At 37.8% G+C, this 14,901-nt stretch overlaps 5 protein-coding genes across 5 annotated transcripts; 3 read left to right on the top strand and 2 right to left on the bottom strand.

The window, feature by feature from the left end:
• Window positions 1-465: 465 nt before the first annotated feature.
• CBG11992 lies at window positions 466-2,170 on the bottom strand (the record flags this gene model as incomplete). Its single annotated transcript, XM_045237326.1, has 8 exons — window positions 466-548; window positions 590-1,058; window positions 1,110-1,475; window positions 1,520-1,662; window positions 1,705-1,765; window positions 1,811-1,871; window positions 1,924-2,005; window positions 2,074-2,170. 8 exons carry the CDS (start codon window positions 2,168-2,170, stop codon window positions 466-468), a joined length of 1,362 nt encoding a protein of 453 aa, XP_045094724.1.
• Window positions 2,171-4,035: 1,865 nt separating this feature from the next.
• On the top strand, window positions 4,036-4,265 carry CBG11991 (the record flags this gene model as incomplete). The annotated part of the gene is made up of 2 exons (XM_002646240.1): window positions 4,036-4,219; window positions 4,255-4,265. 2 exons carry the CDS (start codon window positions 4,036-4,038, stop codon window positions 4,263-4,265), a joined length of 195 nt encoding a protein of 64 aa, XP_002646286.1.
• A 588-nt stretch (window positions 4,266-4,853) lies between these two features.
• On the top strand, window positions 4,854-7,185 carry CBG11990 (the record flags this gene model as incomplete). Its single annotated transcript, XM_002646239.2, has 3 exons — window positions 4,854-4,974; window positions 5,848-5,999; window positions 6,940-7,185. 3 exons carry the CDS (start codon window positions 4,854-4,856, stop codon window positions 7,183-7,185), a joined length of 519 nt encoding a protein of 172 aa, XP_002646285.2.
• Window positions 7,186-10,409: 3,224 nt separating this feature from the next.
• On the top strand, window positions 10,410-11,554 carry Cbr-cah-6 (the record flags this gene model as incomplete). Its single annotated transcript, XM_002646238.1, has 5 exons — window positions 10,410-10,678; window positions 10,725-11,022; window positions 11,071-11,301; window positions 11,348-11,434; window positions 11,480-11,554. The coding sequence occupies 5 exons, from the start codon at window positions 10,410-10,412 to the stop codon at window positions 11,552-11,554; spliced, it is 960 nt and encodes a 319-aa protein (XP_002646284.1).
• A 479-nt stretch (window positions 11,555-12,033) lies between these two features.
• Window positions 12,034-14,558, bottom strand: Cbr-jmjc-1 (the record flags this gene model as incomplete). The annotated part of the gene is made up of 5 exons (XM_002646237.1): window positions 12,034-12,410; window positions 12,462-13,158; window positions 13,203-13,416; window positions 13,463-14,129; window positions 14,183-14,558. 5 exons carry the CDS (start codon window positions 14,556-14,558, stop codon window positions 12,034-12,036), a joined length of 2,331 nt encoding a protein of 776 aa, XP_002646283.1.
• Window positions 14,559-14,901: the final 343 nt, after the last annotated feature.

Here is a 14,901-nt window from a genome sequence, read left to right as displayed (position 1 = left end):
GTCATTTCCTGAAATTTCACAGCCCCCAAAAGATTGCTTTAATACTAGACTTTCCACACTTCTATCCTTTTCTATTGTACTATTGAACGTTGATTCTGTTGCCAAGCGCGAACTCGCTTTACTGCATTTCGAATGTATCTTTGTACGTCAAACACCATTCTCGCGCGAATTCTCTCTGGGACGGGACTTTACTCGCATTTTTGAAATTTTACTTTATCGGTACTCTGGAATAATTTTAAAAAATTAAAATAAATTTTTAACTGGGATTTAAGAAAGATCGATTACTAATCATTTATTGAACTATAAGGGCTCGATCAAATTATGGCAGGGATCGGTGGGTTTCAAGAAAAAAGAGGAGTGGAAAGCCTAAAGTTAAAATTGTCAAATGGAGAGAAAGGATTAGCAGTATAAATTTGTGTTGAGAACTGTATTATATTAGAAAACGTCTTCTTGTGAGTGATCTTGTTAGAATACGATCATATATATGAGGATTGCCAGGAGAGCAAAGACTGGCACTGCGAGCATGTATGGACTGATCTCGTTAACCTCTGTAAAACGGTTTGTAAATTGAAAAAACACTGCTCATCACCTTGATTATAATTGTTTCTGTTACGAATGTTAGCTCCATGATTCAAAACTTGGTGAATACGATTAATGTTGTAACAGATAGTTTCCCAGGTTGAACCCAGAATGTTCCAGATGCTCTCTTCATTGGAAACAAGATCAATGACATGTGATTCTTGTTGATGATCTGGGAGAGTTTGTTGAGAAATGCTTCGTCTCAACGCTGGTTCTTCGGCCGAAGCTTCGGTTGTTTGCGGCTGAGTATCAGCTTCCTCAGCTTCCTCGGAATCTAAAATATCCATATTTTCATCTGGGGACGGCTGATTCTGGACAGTATCCGAAATTTTGAGAATCTCTTTTATGTCCGGCGGTTCTGCGAAACAGTGAACTCCACTGATCTCTGCATTGCCTCTCTCAAGAAGATTTGACTTTGTGGTGACCATATCGTTCAACCTTTTGCCTTCTTTTGATATGACTTCCATGATTGTGATGTTCTGAAAGGACATATTCAGATGGGAAATTTCCGAATACTGATTCCAACATACTGATGTCATCTCTTTCTGGTACTTATTGAAAATCAAACTCAATCCTTGGCTGCTTTTAGCTTTCTTCATCAGTGCCACCATTTCTTCAACTTCTTTGCCGTTCTGAGCAACCCGATCAAGAATTGTTCCGAGGACCTGGCGAGCGTCGGCCGATTCTTTGACCATTCGTGCCTTTAGAAATGCTACACTATTCAAATTCTTTGTGAAATCATAGTGAATCTGAAATAAAATATTTAAAATATTGTTCTGTTTGAAGATTGAAATTACTCTGATTAGTGCATATTCAACTACGGTATGCCCCGGGGTATTGTGTAGCTTGAGAACACAAGTTGAGCAGGTGGCGTAATTGTCTGGATGAAGCGGTGGCTGGAAATGAGAAACTGGGAAAGGCAACAATATCGTGAACCTACTTCTTCATTGCCAATAATTTTTTGAATGTCGTAGTCTTTTTCGGACAGAGTGCATTCACGACAAATATGGAAAGTAGACTCAGATCCAGTCATTTTGCAGACGTTGCACGTCAAGAAGCGAGAATCATTTGATGCGACTACATCTGAAAAAACAGAGGTTGAATTGCTTCGTTGTGGTAACATACCGAGCAACTGATGATTGTTTGGAAAGTCCGATGCTCCCGTATTCGGAATTTCCTCTGATCTCTGAACATTTAAAATTGAAATTATCAAAGTGATTAAAAAACAAACACGGCAGAGCGGACAGAAGAACAAAGTGTTAACATCTCCACCGCCATAATGCGAAACTTGACTGAAACATAGTTTTATCGGTATAGATACGGCTTTCTGGTTTGGAAACTAACACCGACGAAATTGCTTTATCCAGACAGCTTCTACAGAATGTATGACCGCATTTCAACACTTTTGGGAGGTGAATGTTCGAGTCTGAAATAAAAAACCTGCCTTTCGGAAAGAAATCTTTTAATTTGAAGTTTTTTGATAATAACTCTTACCGAACTCTTCCATACAAATCGAACAACATGCTTTGACTGCTAGTTTAGTATCTCGGATTGAAACGTCGGTTAGATAATCTTTCGGAACTAGCGACATCGTAAATATCGAGTGATGTTATTTTAAAGAGTAGGAATCTTTTTTGTAGGCTAAAATACGAGTATCGTATTCGGCAGATTTGGTATGAGCAAGCGCAGCGAGACCAAAACTATGACTCACATGCGCCTTTAAAGACTACAGTAATCTCAAGGTGCGCGTCTGTTTTTAAAAACAAGTTCTCGATGAGCTCATTGCAAATTAACAAATACCAGTCGGTTTACAGCCCCTATCGGGGGCTCAACCTCCTGGCTTCCGCTTACTGTATCTTACAATCCAATTTTTAAATTCAAAAATTTCGAATTTCCGAAGTCACAAAGATTTCTCTGGTTTTTACTGAAATGTCTAGTCTCCGAAAATTCAAATTCACTCTTCGAATTCGCTACTTTCTGAATTACCGAATGCCTTGCTTTCCCATTTTTTGGAAATCCAGGAAATCAGATATTTTGAAGTTTTTGACTTGAAAATCTCAGAAAACCGGAAGTCCGAAATTCGAAACCTAAATTCGAAACCGAAATTCAGAGACCTAAAAATTGAGAGATTCTGAACCGACTGAACAACTCCTGCTTTTAATACCCATAATCATGCAAAAAAGTACAAATTAGTCCCTTTTTTCGGGGTCCGACTTTTTGTTCAGATTCAGGCCATGAATTTCTGAAGTTCAGAAAATCGAGAATTTGAGAACCTGAAAAATTGGAAATTCAAAAAATTTTCGAAAATTCAAATTTCGAAAATTTAGAAACTCCGAAATTTGGAATCCTGAAAAGTTGGAAAGTCAGAAATTTTGGAATTTTTTTACAAATTTGTTGAAATTTGTTGAATATGATCTCAGATATTTATATACTGTAAAACCCGTATTAGAAGGGCCGACCCTTTTATTGTTCCAAGGTATCTCCTACTGGCCCTTCTATTGCAGGAACCCTCCAATTAGAGGGGGTGTTTTCTCCTTTCTATTTTTCCGGTTATTTTTTCCGTAATTTTTTATTGAAAATTCGACGATTTTTTGCTCAAAATTCATGAAAAGCTATCAATTTCACCAAAATTGATCAATTTTGTTTCAAAAAAAAGTTTTTAAACAAATATCTATCAACTTGTGTAATTTCCCGAATATTTTTTACTGAAAACGTACGGAGTCTTTGAATTCCAAAAAACATTTTGAAGAGGATCCTTTTTTACAGACGGCATTTCTAAAACGGGGGGGGGCATTCAATTTTTCCAAGCCAAGAACACAAGTCGACTCTGTGTCGACTTGCGTCGATACGATTTTTCAGATATTTTTCTTGCGTCGATACGATTTTTCAGATATTATTCTGCGACTTTACCAATTTTCTTAAAATCCGGAATAAAAATTTTTCTCGGAATCCGGACAAAAATTTTTGACGGAATCTGGAATCCGGAATCCGGAATGAAAAAAAGCACGGAATCCTGACATCTCTGGTATGTTGCAAGTTTGCTGATACGGTCGAATAATCTGAAAATAAAATTCCCAGTTTCATTCTCACGATGAAGAGTTTTAACAGCGCATTTGTAATTTTCTCTATTCTCCACACCTCTTCGAATTCGAACCTTATAACTTTTTGCGTATCCCACACATGTCTCTGATAAGAGCCTCATATCATTTTGTTTTATCATTGAGAGCAATATATCGGTGGGCGGTGCGGTTTCAGTGTCTTGTGAAAACAAACATGAGTTTCGACGACCTCCCTTGATCGCCTCTTCTTTTTCTCCTCAAATACATGTACATAACCGCAGAGAAAGCCTTTCTCCCTCTCTCTTTTCCTCCTCGTTCTCCTTTCTCCGCCCTCTTCGTCTCACCTGCTTCCCTAATACGTGCAGCTCTCGTTTGGAGATCTCTCCAGCTCTTCGCCATGCAACACCTTCTTCTCTTTTTTAATTTTTTGCTACTAACTAAGTCATCCTGCGGAGTTGATGTCTTTTGTGGACATCTTGAGATTTTCAACGAAAAAAGATTCGGACAAGGAGCGATTACCGTATCCTCCCAAACGACAACTGACATGAAGCAGTGTCTAGATGTTTGTTGTTCAATACCAAGTGAGTTTTTATCTTTTGTAAACATTTATTAAAAGTTATTTCCTAGAAGAAACTATTCAAAAGTATTTACAACCACTTTAATCTGATTATCTATTTACAAGTTGCAACAAAAACTACAAATCATAAATGCCCTGTCAAAGCGAATAATGCCTTAATGTCTCAAATGAAAACTCATTTCTAGAGTAATAGAAAAGGATATCACATACTTAGATGGATCCTTCATGAATATTATAGTTTGAGTTCTAACCAAGAAAGGATAGTTGATCCAGAAATTTTAGATGGGCTCGATTAAAACTTTCAAATGTACCACTTCTTCAGTTTCGAAAGTGTAAAGGATGGTCTCTCTAATTATTTGTAAAATAATGAGATTAAGAATGATTTCTGGACTTTCGAGTGTCCACTAGTTCTCACTTCTTAATGATAAGTGTTCTCTCCCTATCTCTGTCATGTTCCTCCGAAAAAAAAACCCTTCCCGGTTATGTCAGTTATCCATATTTTTCGGATACTCTCTCCAAAATGACAAATGTATCAGCAGAAGAGGATCACCTTGTTGCTCTTTCCAATGCGAATAGCGAGAGCTTTTCGAGTTGTTTGCCGACTCGAAACTACCAGTCGAATCGTTCCGCGCGGGAAAATGCTCAGAGCTGTGCTCCCAGTCTCTCCGCTCGAAGAAGAAGAAGACAGTGTCGCGTTTAATCCGCGTGTCATACAATCGTTTGTTTTATCGTCGGCTAAACCGATTCTCTCGCCTCCCTGTGAGCTCCCTGTGATCCTGAGCAGAACAACAGCCGGAAACAGAGACACCTTCTTCTTCGGGAAGAATAATAAAAGAGTAGGTGAACACCCTGTTGTCCTTTTATTTCCGTTTCTATGGAGATCTTATGAAAATAATGGAGAAATAGGGAAAAGAGAAACGGAAGGAAAGAAGAGCAGTGAGCCGGGAAAAGAAGTCGAGTAAATAGAAAATAAGGAAAGAATATGATGAGATACGACAGTTTCCGTAGACAATAAGGTTGAATTAGATTAATAAACACAATATTCTTCGAAATTTTAAAAAATGATAGAAAACCTTTATTCAGCAATTGAAAAGATTTTTCAGTTCTTGAAAAATTCAAAATTATCAGATCTACTTATACATTTCAATAAGAATGAAAATCTGAAACTCAAAATGGGGTTTCCGATAAACCGTTTTTACCCATCCGTCGTGACTTGAACACTCTAATGGAACGCAACCCCTTACTTTGAACTATGGGGCTATTTAATTCAGTGCCTGTGAAAGCTATCAAAATGTGATCAACTAAAAACTAAAAAAATATGGTTGATATTATGATAAACATTTTTACAATTGACCACTTTTTGATATCTTTTACTGGAAGTGAGATATACGGGATCAAAGCTGACGGTTTGCGGGCTGGCGTTCTTTTAGGGTGTTTACGGTAAACTGGAAACTTTAAGAATTTAATGCTGCTTCTGAATAATTCTTTGTGGAAGAAAGAGCTGAATTTATGTTCATATCCAATTTCGTACAAAATTTGATTTCCAGAAAATAAAGCAAAAAAGAAAATAAAGCAATAAAGCTAAATCCACGATAAACAGACACAAACGACCAATTAGAAGAGTTTTTCCAGATTGTGATGGAGTGACATTCGAAGGAATAACGTCGACAGAGTTCGATGATGCCAATTGTCTTCTCGTTTCGTGTAACCCAACATGTCAATTCAATGGACCCTCAACCCTCAATTCTTCCGGAGTATTATCCGTTCTCATCCATCGTATCAGAGTGAGTTATTTTTCCTTTCTTCAACCAATTTCCGTTTTTCTTCCCTCGAATATATACAAATATCTCGTCAAGATAGCATTGCCATTTCACGAACCATGAATTATTTACATGGGCGGTTCGCCTACTCGAGTAAAAGCGAAATGCCCCAAATTTTTTGTATATGCATATGGCCCTGGACGAAATGTAATGAGAAGTGTATAGAAGAGGTTGAAAGAGAAATTGAAGAAGGGGAATGAAGGTAGATATACCCCCGCCCTTCTCTCTTGAGAGCCCGATGGTTTTATTAGTAGGAGACATGCTGGGTTATAATCATTTTGGGATTATATATGAAGATTTAGTATGAGGGGCGGAAAGAAGGCTACAATAACATAATGAACATATAAGAAATGTCTTGTCAGGCTTAATTGGATATACCTAATGAAAGGAATGAAAAGGATTAGGAAGATTTGGGATACATGAATAAAACGATTTTGAGTAAAGATTCAAGTTATTCAGGACGATTACCGAATATACCGTAAACATTCTAATAGAATGCCAAAGTTTCCAGTGTATATGTAATTGAAGAGCTCCCACACTATCAATTTCGAGTCAATTTACCTCATTTCCTGTAAAAGGTAACAAAAAGTGGTTGACTGACAAAATGTTTATCATAATATCAAATATATTTGGTCAGTGAGCATATCTTTTACAGGAAATGAGATATATTGGCTTAAAGTTGTAAGTTTAGTATTTGGTCCTTTCATTGTGTAGAAAGTATCCATCTGAGTTTCAGCAACATTGCCATTCATGAAAGGGGAACTATTAATTTCTGTAAAAGTTAGTTTTGAATATCGAGATCACACTTTTCTATTGGGTGTAGCTTTTCTATACTTCTCAGAAAACCTTTACTACAGTTTAAACCAACTTTGTAAGATACATTTTATATCCTTCTTTTTTTCAGAATGAAACGACGACAATTCCAACAACAACAACTAAATCTTCATACATTCCTGAATTCCGTGCAGTCCTTTCTCCTTTCTGGTTCCTTGCCGTTGCAATCGGAGTTGCTGCAATTTGTTTCGGACTCAATGTAACACTTTGTGTCGTCTATTGTTTCTATTGTCGAAGGAAAAAACGAAGTCAAAAAGCACATATATCCACTGTTAAAGGTGGACCAACATTACATGCTTATAATCCACAAATATGATCATTTATAGTATAATTATTCTTCGCTATTCTAGTCATTGTTATTATTTTGTCTCCGGTGTTTCTGCTCATTTTTTATGTAAATATTCTTATATCTAACGGGTGTCACTTTTCTTTTTTCTCTTTTTTCTCCCACTTATTTTTTCTCCGTTTTCCACTTTCCGTTCTACCTCAACTTGCCTTATATGTTATTCATACGCAACTTAATTTTCGAATAAATTGTTTTCAAATCTCTTTTTTTGTAGACAAAACGAAATGGAGAAATGAAAACACCAAAACGAGTTGATTCCATTTTGGAAAATGGCAAAAGGGACCGAAACAGAAAGAAAAAAGAAGAAGAGAGTGATTGAATTTCTGGCATTTTGTGGCGCATCCCACTTTCCGGCAGAGAAAAGCTTCCATTTCCCTCCCCTTCCAACCCCAAAAATATTTCCCTTTTTCCTATTTATTCTATTCCTTTTTTTTCTTTTTATTTTATTCTCATGGGCCCAATACCATCAATTTCTCACCAAACTCTTTTCTAACCCCACACATTTTTTAGACTTTTCAAATTCAAATCCAAAAAAGAAGGTGCTTGCCTTTTTCGTTTTCTTCATCAACAATTTATGAACACTTTTTTGTTTTTTTTCAGTTTCCCGGAGGGCACAAACTCACTTTTCGAAAAAAGATCACAAAGTTTTCTTTCACTTTTGTATAGTTTTGTAGTTTTGAAAGATTGAAAGATGTGTCTGTTGGAAGAACCTGTCAGTTTTTGTATAAATCTATGGGAGAGTCAAGAGTTTGAATTTAAAATTTTGACATTTTTGAATCTCTATTAGCCGATTAAAAATATTACCATTAGTGACTGTTATGGGTTTTTTGCAAATAAAATTAGAAATTCCAAAAATGGACTGCAAATTCCAGTATATATAGTGATAGCGTATTCCTCAAATAAGCTCTCCCAAACCGTCAACTTTGAGCTCAATTATCACGATTTCTGTTAAAGATATCAAAAATGTGTCAACTGATAAAATATTTTTGATAATATGATTAACATTTTGTCAGTTGATCATTTTTCATATCTTTTACAGGAAATGAGATTTATCGGCTCGAAGTTGAAAGTTAGGGGTCTCGTTCTATAATAGTGATATCAAAAAGTGATCAACTGACAAAATGTTTATCATAATAATCTCAACATTTTATCAGTTGGCAAATTTTTGATATTCTTGACAGGTATCGAGATAATTAAGCGCAAAGTTAATGGATTGGATAGGCGGGAATAGGTTTTTTCTAGAATCCCTCTCTGAAATGTACAAATGTTTTTGAAATTATGAAGATTTACACTTCGGAAATGTTTCGTTGCTCCTGTTCGATACCAAATCGCAAAGTTCAAGCACATGTTCTTTTTTCAAGTCTGAGTTTTTTAAAGTCGGGGAGCATAACGGTTTCATGACAATGGAATACTTTCTCACTCATTAGACTGCAAGGATAGTTTTACTTTTTTCTCTTTCACATTTGATTCCATCGGGTGAAAAATGTCTTAATTTCCTTTTCAATCTATCTTTTGCATCAAAAGAAAAATTCTTTCTACCATTCAATTTCCTCTGTTTTTTTCCTCTGCAAAATCCCAACGATTCCCCGCATCCTCCCGCTCGTCGGTGTCGAATTCATCCCATTAGCCTATGTATGATCTCCTCGCGGATTCATCTCATTTTTCCATTTTTCTCGTCTTTTTTCACCCAGAATAATTGTGAGTGTGCATACTGCTTGTTGTGTATGTATGTCTTGAAAAGAAGAGGAAAAGAGAAGAAAAATCTAGAAGAATTATCGAAAACGGAGCCCCCTAGACTACTGCTACAAACGAAGAATGTGCGCGCCAGTGGTCTTCTTCTTCTTCTTCTTCTTTTTCTTCGTCGTTTTCTACTTGAGAAGGCACGCGACTCTATCGACTTTTTGGGTCTTGTTGCTGCTCCCCCACGCCGTCTGTTGCTCCGTTGAGCTCTTTGATACTTTCAACTTTCTCTGCTAGGTTCTTGAGCCACACACACATTATTTATGGTTCTGCGTTCCGCCACTACTCAAATAACATTCCATTTCTTCCATCTCGGTCGACCGGAAACTTCGAAATTTGAAGCTTACTGAGACGTTGAAAGTTGGGTTTTCTTCACCAAACCAAAAAATTTCCAAATCCGTTTCCAAGAAGACCAGATTTTTCAAGAATTGAGGATTATGATTGCATGTTTTGTCAGATGACGTTGGAATTTCAAAGCCATCAGCTGACACGCATTCCCTTTCAAAAAAAATACAAAAATTGATGCTGTGGAAAAGAAACGCCATTGGCCGAAGGTCCCACAACGACAACTACTGTAATCTAAAATTTTCAGCCTTTTTTTCTCGATTACTATTGTTTTTGACAACTTTTGTGTTGAAAACTGACTACGGTAGTTCGGCCGAGGCCATGGACACCGGATTCCTCTTCCGCAGCTCCGTTTTTTCTTGCATACGCACATAATAGGCTCTACAATGAATTCCATTTCCGATGAAAATAGGAATCGTATTGTCTCTGATACGAATTTTCAATTTCCCAAATAAACCTCGAATAGATTGTTTTCGCCACATTTTATCGTCTTCTTTTCCTTTGCTCCTTTTCTGTTTTCTGATTCTTTCGCCCCTCGATTCTTCTCCAATTCATCTGGTAGTTGGCTTCGAAAAACTTTGTCTGGCTACTACTTTTTCTTTCGGCTATTTTCTCTTCTTCTGCTTCAAATAATGGCCGGTTGTCTATGTGTGAAATGCGTTGTTGAATAACAAATGAGCGTCTAATTTTAATTGTGGAGAGCAGTAGAACAAAGAAGAAGAAGAAGAAGAGCTTCCATAAGCCTTCTGATATTCTTTTCTTCATTAAGTATGGCTCATCGGGTTTCTTCCTTTTCAAAAGATGTCTTCTCGGATGACGTCAACTTTCTGTTGACCTTTTCATTCTCTTTTAGGTTATGTGTGAAAGCGAAGAAGCGTCGAATGTCTTCTCCATCTTTCAATTTTTCATAAATATCGTTTTGTATATAATAAATCCTTCATTCATTGCTCCTTTCCTTTTCCTTTCTATTCAATAGCTCCATTTTCTTGTCTCCATGTTCTCCTGCCGCCAATACCTATCCCTTCCATTTCATTCTTCTCTGTTTCTTGGCTTTTTCCTTATTGTAATATACTTCAGAAGGCCAAAGTTTCTCCTTCTTCATCTCCATCATGGCGTTTTTGAGTCAATTACAAGGAGGGTTCGCCCAGTTGAAACAGAAGGCCGAAGCTGCTGCTCCGTCGATTGCTGGATCTTTGAATCAACTGAAAGAGGCACCAAAACTTGTGGAAAGTGCATTCAAGTCAGGACTGACCAAGGTCAAATTGGATTCGTTGGGAAAGGTTCTGAATGTTCCGTCTTTGGGAAGAAGTCAGTCTCCGATTGACATTGTTCCAGTCATCACTGCATTTGGAGAACACCTTCAGAATGCACATTTCGAGTACTGTGTGGGTGAGAATAAACAAGTTAAAACTGAGAAATTACAGAGTTGCATACGAATCGACAGGAGAGTTCAAAGCTGGGAACGACGGAAACTCGGTTTGGTTGTTGAGAGAGGGAAACAGCAGTGAATTGGCCATCTCTTTCCTCGCTGAAGAGCAATATCATCTGGATGCAGTCAACTTCCATTGGGCTACAGAACCAATGAATGGATCCGAGCACACAATTGGAGGTGTTGGATATGCTGGAGAAATGCATCTCATCCATCGAAACACTCGTTTCGCAACCATGGCCGACGCTCTCAAGCAACCAAATGGTGTTATTGCGATCGCTGTATTCTTGAATGTAAGTAATCATCCAATCCTATTTAGAAAACGAATTTCCATATTCTAGGAGTCTCACGATGACAACCCAGTTTTCTCCCCTTTCATCAATCTGCTCCCACAGATTATCTATAAGGGAAGTGAGTGCAAATTGTGCTCATTTGACTTCCAAACCTTCTTCCCTGTCGCCGAGAAGACAAAAGAATTCTGGATGTACGAAGGATCGGAGACTACTGATCCATTCCGTGAAACTGTCAATTGGATCGTCATTAGAGCAGCTCTCCCAATCAGCTCTCATCAGGTACAGATATTAGAAAAGATGTAAATATGAAAATATCGAATTTCAGCTCGACAAACTTCGCGAGGTCCGGGCTGGCCGATACGACGAGGAATTCTCGGACAAGGTCCCGATGAAACCACTTCGTCAGATTCAGGTATTCCATTTCATTCTTTCAGTTTAAGATACTCTGAACTTCCAGGCGGCCTCATCTCGAACCGTCCTAAGCAGCTTTCGCTCAGTGGCCGGCGCTCCAGACCTCGGATTCAGACAATGAATTGGTTCCGCATCCTGTTGAATGTGATACACGTCTTCTCGTTCAATCATGTTTTCCGTATTCCAAACTTTTGAAACAATAACTTTTTTCTGATATTTTGAGATTTGCTTCTATATTCTTCGGATATGTTCTTATATTTATTTTTCAAAGCAATAACTTATTTTGCACATATTTTTTGATTCCAGACTTCTTCCTGATATCTCACATATGCCAGCCGTTTAACCAAAAATTAGACCAGATCTCATTATTTTTCCACAATGATATTTTTTTTAGAAACTTCAATAAATATTTGGATAGAAAAAAAACAGTTTTCATTCAAAATCAAAAAATATGAAACAGGAAAAAAACACAACAGGAGTTCTAATTCAAAGGGTCTAACTATATAACTTTCAATTTGTAAGTTGGTTAGTTTGGGTTTGAATAGTGATAAGACAGGACAACAAAATAAAACAGGAACAAATATTGGAAACAAAAATAAATTATTTAGGGTTTTTAACCAGAAGAACTCCCATTTGAAATAGAATTTGAATGGCAGCCAACTTCTCCTTTCTGGTATTTGATTTCGTTTCTCTACAAGAGAAAATCTCATCCAAAGTTCTCCATTCTGGATACGCATTCCAAAGAACACGATACGTGTCGATTCCAGTGGAAGGAAAATCGACGAGAGTCTCTGGGCGTCCTTCGAAAAGACGAGAATTGTTCATACGGTGACTGATAAAACACGAATCTTCACTTTCCATCAGAAGACGTTGAGTGTGTTTTCTGATAAATTTCACTTTCGTGTTGGCACAGAAATCAATGAGATCATCTCCGAGCAAGTTAGTCGATAACCCAATCACACTTCTTTTCTTTTCCTCTGAAAATGAGCAACTTTAGAATTCAAATATACTCTTCCGCAGGTACTTACTGTCAGTGAGAATTGGTGGCAATGCTTGCTTCATGAACTCTTTTGTCATACTATCCACAGAACTATCAAGAAGATGATCAGCAACCAAATTGCGAAGTCTGCTCATATGTCTATCCACCACAATCTTGAACTTTTCAGTGAAATGCTCCTCCTGTGAATAATCCAAATCGACGACTCCTCCCATATCAAAAAGTCCAATGGGCAATCCACGACGTAGTTTGTGTCTTTCCTCTGTCAAAGCACCAACAGCTTCCGGGATTACTTTCTCCATCAAATTTGCAAAACTCCATTGTCTTCCGGTAGAAACAGTGACATGCAGAGAATGCACTTTTTTATCGGTTCTTGCCTGATGAGTATATCCACGTGGAATGTAAATCATGTCTCCTTGTTCAATCCATCCCTCGAATACTGGCTCTTTTCCCTTCATATCATCTTCAGTGAAGTTTCCACTCGATTCCAATGGTAACTCTTCTTCAGCGGATTCTGGAGCCCATACTCTCCAATATTTACGTCCTTCCACTTGCAATAAGAATGCGTCTATCTCGTCCCAGTGTGGAGCAAATCCAGATGATCCGGCTGGTGTCAAGTAGGTATTCGCACCTACGAAACAACCAAACTGTTCTTGAAGAATCTCACAAAGGTACCAGATGCGATCGTCGAAAGTTTGTGGGTTGACAAGTTGAACAGAGCACAAATTCTGAAAATTAGTAATTGATTCTGGTAGGGAAATGCTATTCTCACATGAAGATGTTGCTTAACAATTTGTGGATAAACACGTCCTTTTCCATTTAAAGTAGTTCTAATTCCATCCTTATATTGAGCAATGTTAATATTCATGTTATATTCCAAATAATGTTTCTCCAAAAGCTCAGAAAAACGGGTAGTTGAGAATAGATTACCGTAGTAGGCGGGAGTTTTACGGTGAACAACGAGAACGTTCGATTGATAGAATTTGCTGAAATAAAAGGGTCATTCAAAGCTGAAAACATTCCGAAACTCACTCAAAGAATGTTTGAACATCACATGGAGAGACCATGAATCCGAAAGCACGTGAAGCAGTGACGACAGAATCCTGATCATTGAATGGGAAAGCGTCAAAGTCGACTGGTTTCGCTGCAAATGTTCGAGCAGCCTTGTCCTTGGAGATCACATGAGCTTCACGATCCTTTCCAGCAATGAATCCCTCGTCATCAGAATCCGCATCCATTTCAGAAACCACTGATTCCTCATCGCTAACCTCTTCCTCTTCCTCTTGTTCGTCCTCTTGTTCTTCTCCTCGTTCTTCATCAGCTACTTCTTCTTCCTCCTCATCATCTACTTCTTCGTCCTCTACCTCTTCTTCATCCTCAAACTCTTCCTCATCTTCCATTTCATCTTCATCGTCAACATCTTCAAATTCGATGCATCTCTCGATATCTTTTGGATCGACAATCATCTCACTCTCATCGATTTCAGTCTCATCTTCATCCATTCCTTCCTCATCTTCTACTTCTTCTTCATCCTCAAACTCTTCCTCATCGATCTCCTCATCCTCTACTTCTTCGTCGAGAATAACAGTCTTTTCGATTGTGGTCTCCTTTCCATTTGAGACCAAAGTGACTTCATTGCCATTATCTGGCTCCTCGAAAAAGTACGTGGATTGAACAACTTCAGAAGATACAGTGAAATCTGAAAGCATTTGAAAGTTCAAATTGTGGCTATCCATTGTCTTTTAAACTCACGTTTATGCGCCTTCTTGGCAGCAACTCCATCCTTTGACTTCGACTCCACTTTGGGCTTTTTGGCTTCCATTTTTGGAGAAATTTCCCGATGTCTTCTCTTTTTTCCTCCATTTTGTTCCACAACTTTTCCATGGGCTAAAACTCTTTCTGGAATATCTAATCCATCGAAAATCTTCTTCTCTTTTGCCAGCTTGGCTGGGTGAACAAATTTTGGTTCTTTCGATGGCTCCTTGTAGTGAGAAACAGATGCACTTTTAGCTTCTCCATTCTCAATACTTGCCCATTTATCATTGAATTTTACTGGGGGTTTTGATGGGGTTTTAGTTGGGGTGTTGTTAGTATTTCCTCCTCCATTCGACTTATTCTTCTTCCCCATTATTCTGAAAATTTTCATTGAAAATTTCACAAAGAAAAGCAAAGAAAAGGAAAGAAGGAAGACGGTTAAAAAACAATATTTAGGCCAGATTCAAAGGAAATGTGTTCGCGGGAAGTTTTCGTTGGGTAGGGGAAAGAGAGAGAGCGTACGGGAGAATCTAGTCCGCGTCCATGGAAGAAGAAGAAGAAGAAGAAGAAGAAGAAGAAGAAGAAGAAGAAGAAGAGGAAGAGAAGACAGTACGAAAAAAGGAGAGGGAAAAGAAAAGAAAGAAATAGGAAAGTGGAAAAAAGGCTGCGAGGAGTATGTTTTTGAATCTTTTATGGACCAGATAGAGATTCTTCAA

Source organism: Caenorhabditis briggsae (genome assembly GCF_000004555.2).
Source record: "Caenorhabditis briggsae complete genome, chrI, whole genome shotgun sequence".
In the NCBI taxonomy this organism is placed as follows: domain Eukaryota; kingdom Metazoa; phylum Nematoda; class Chromadorea; order Rhabditida; family Rhabditidae; genus Caenorhabditis; species Caenorhabditis briggsae.
The sequence above is the reverse complement of the archived record's forward strand: the minus strand, read 5'-3'. Positions and strand labels throughout refer to the sequence as shown.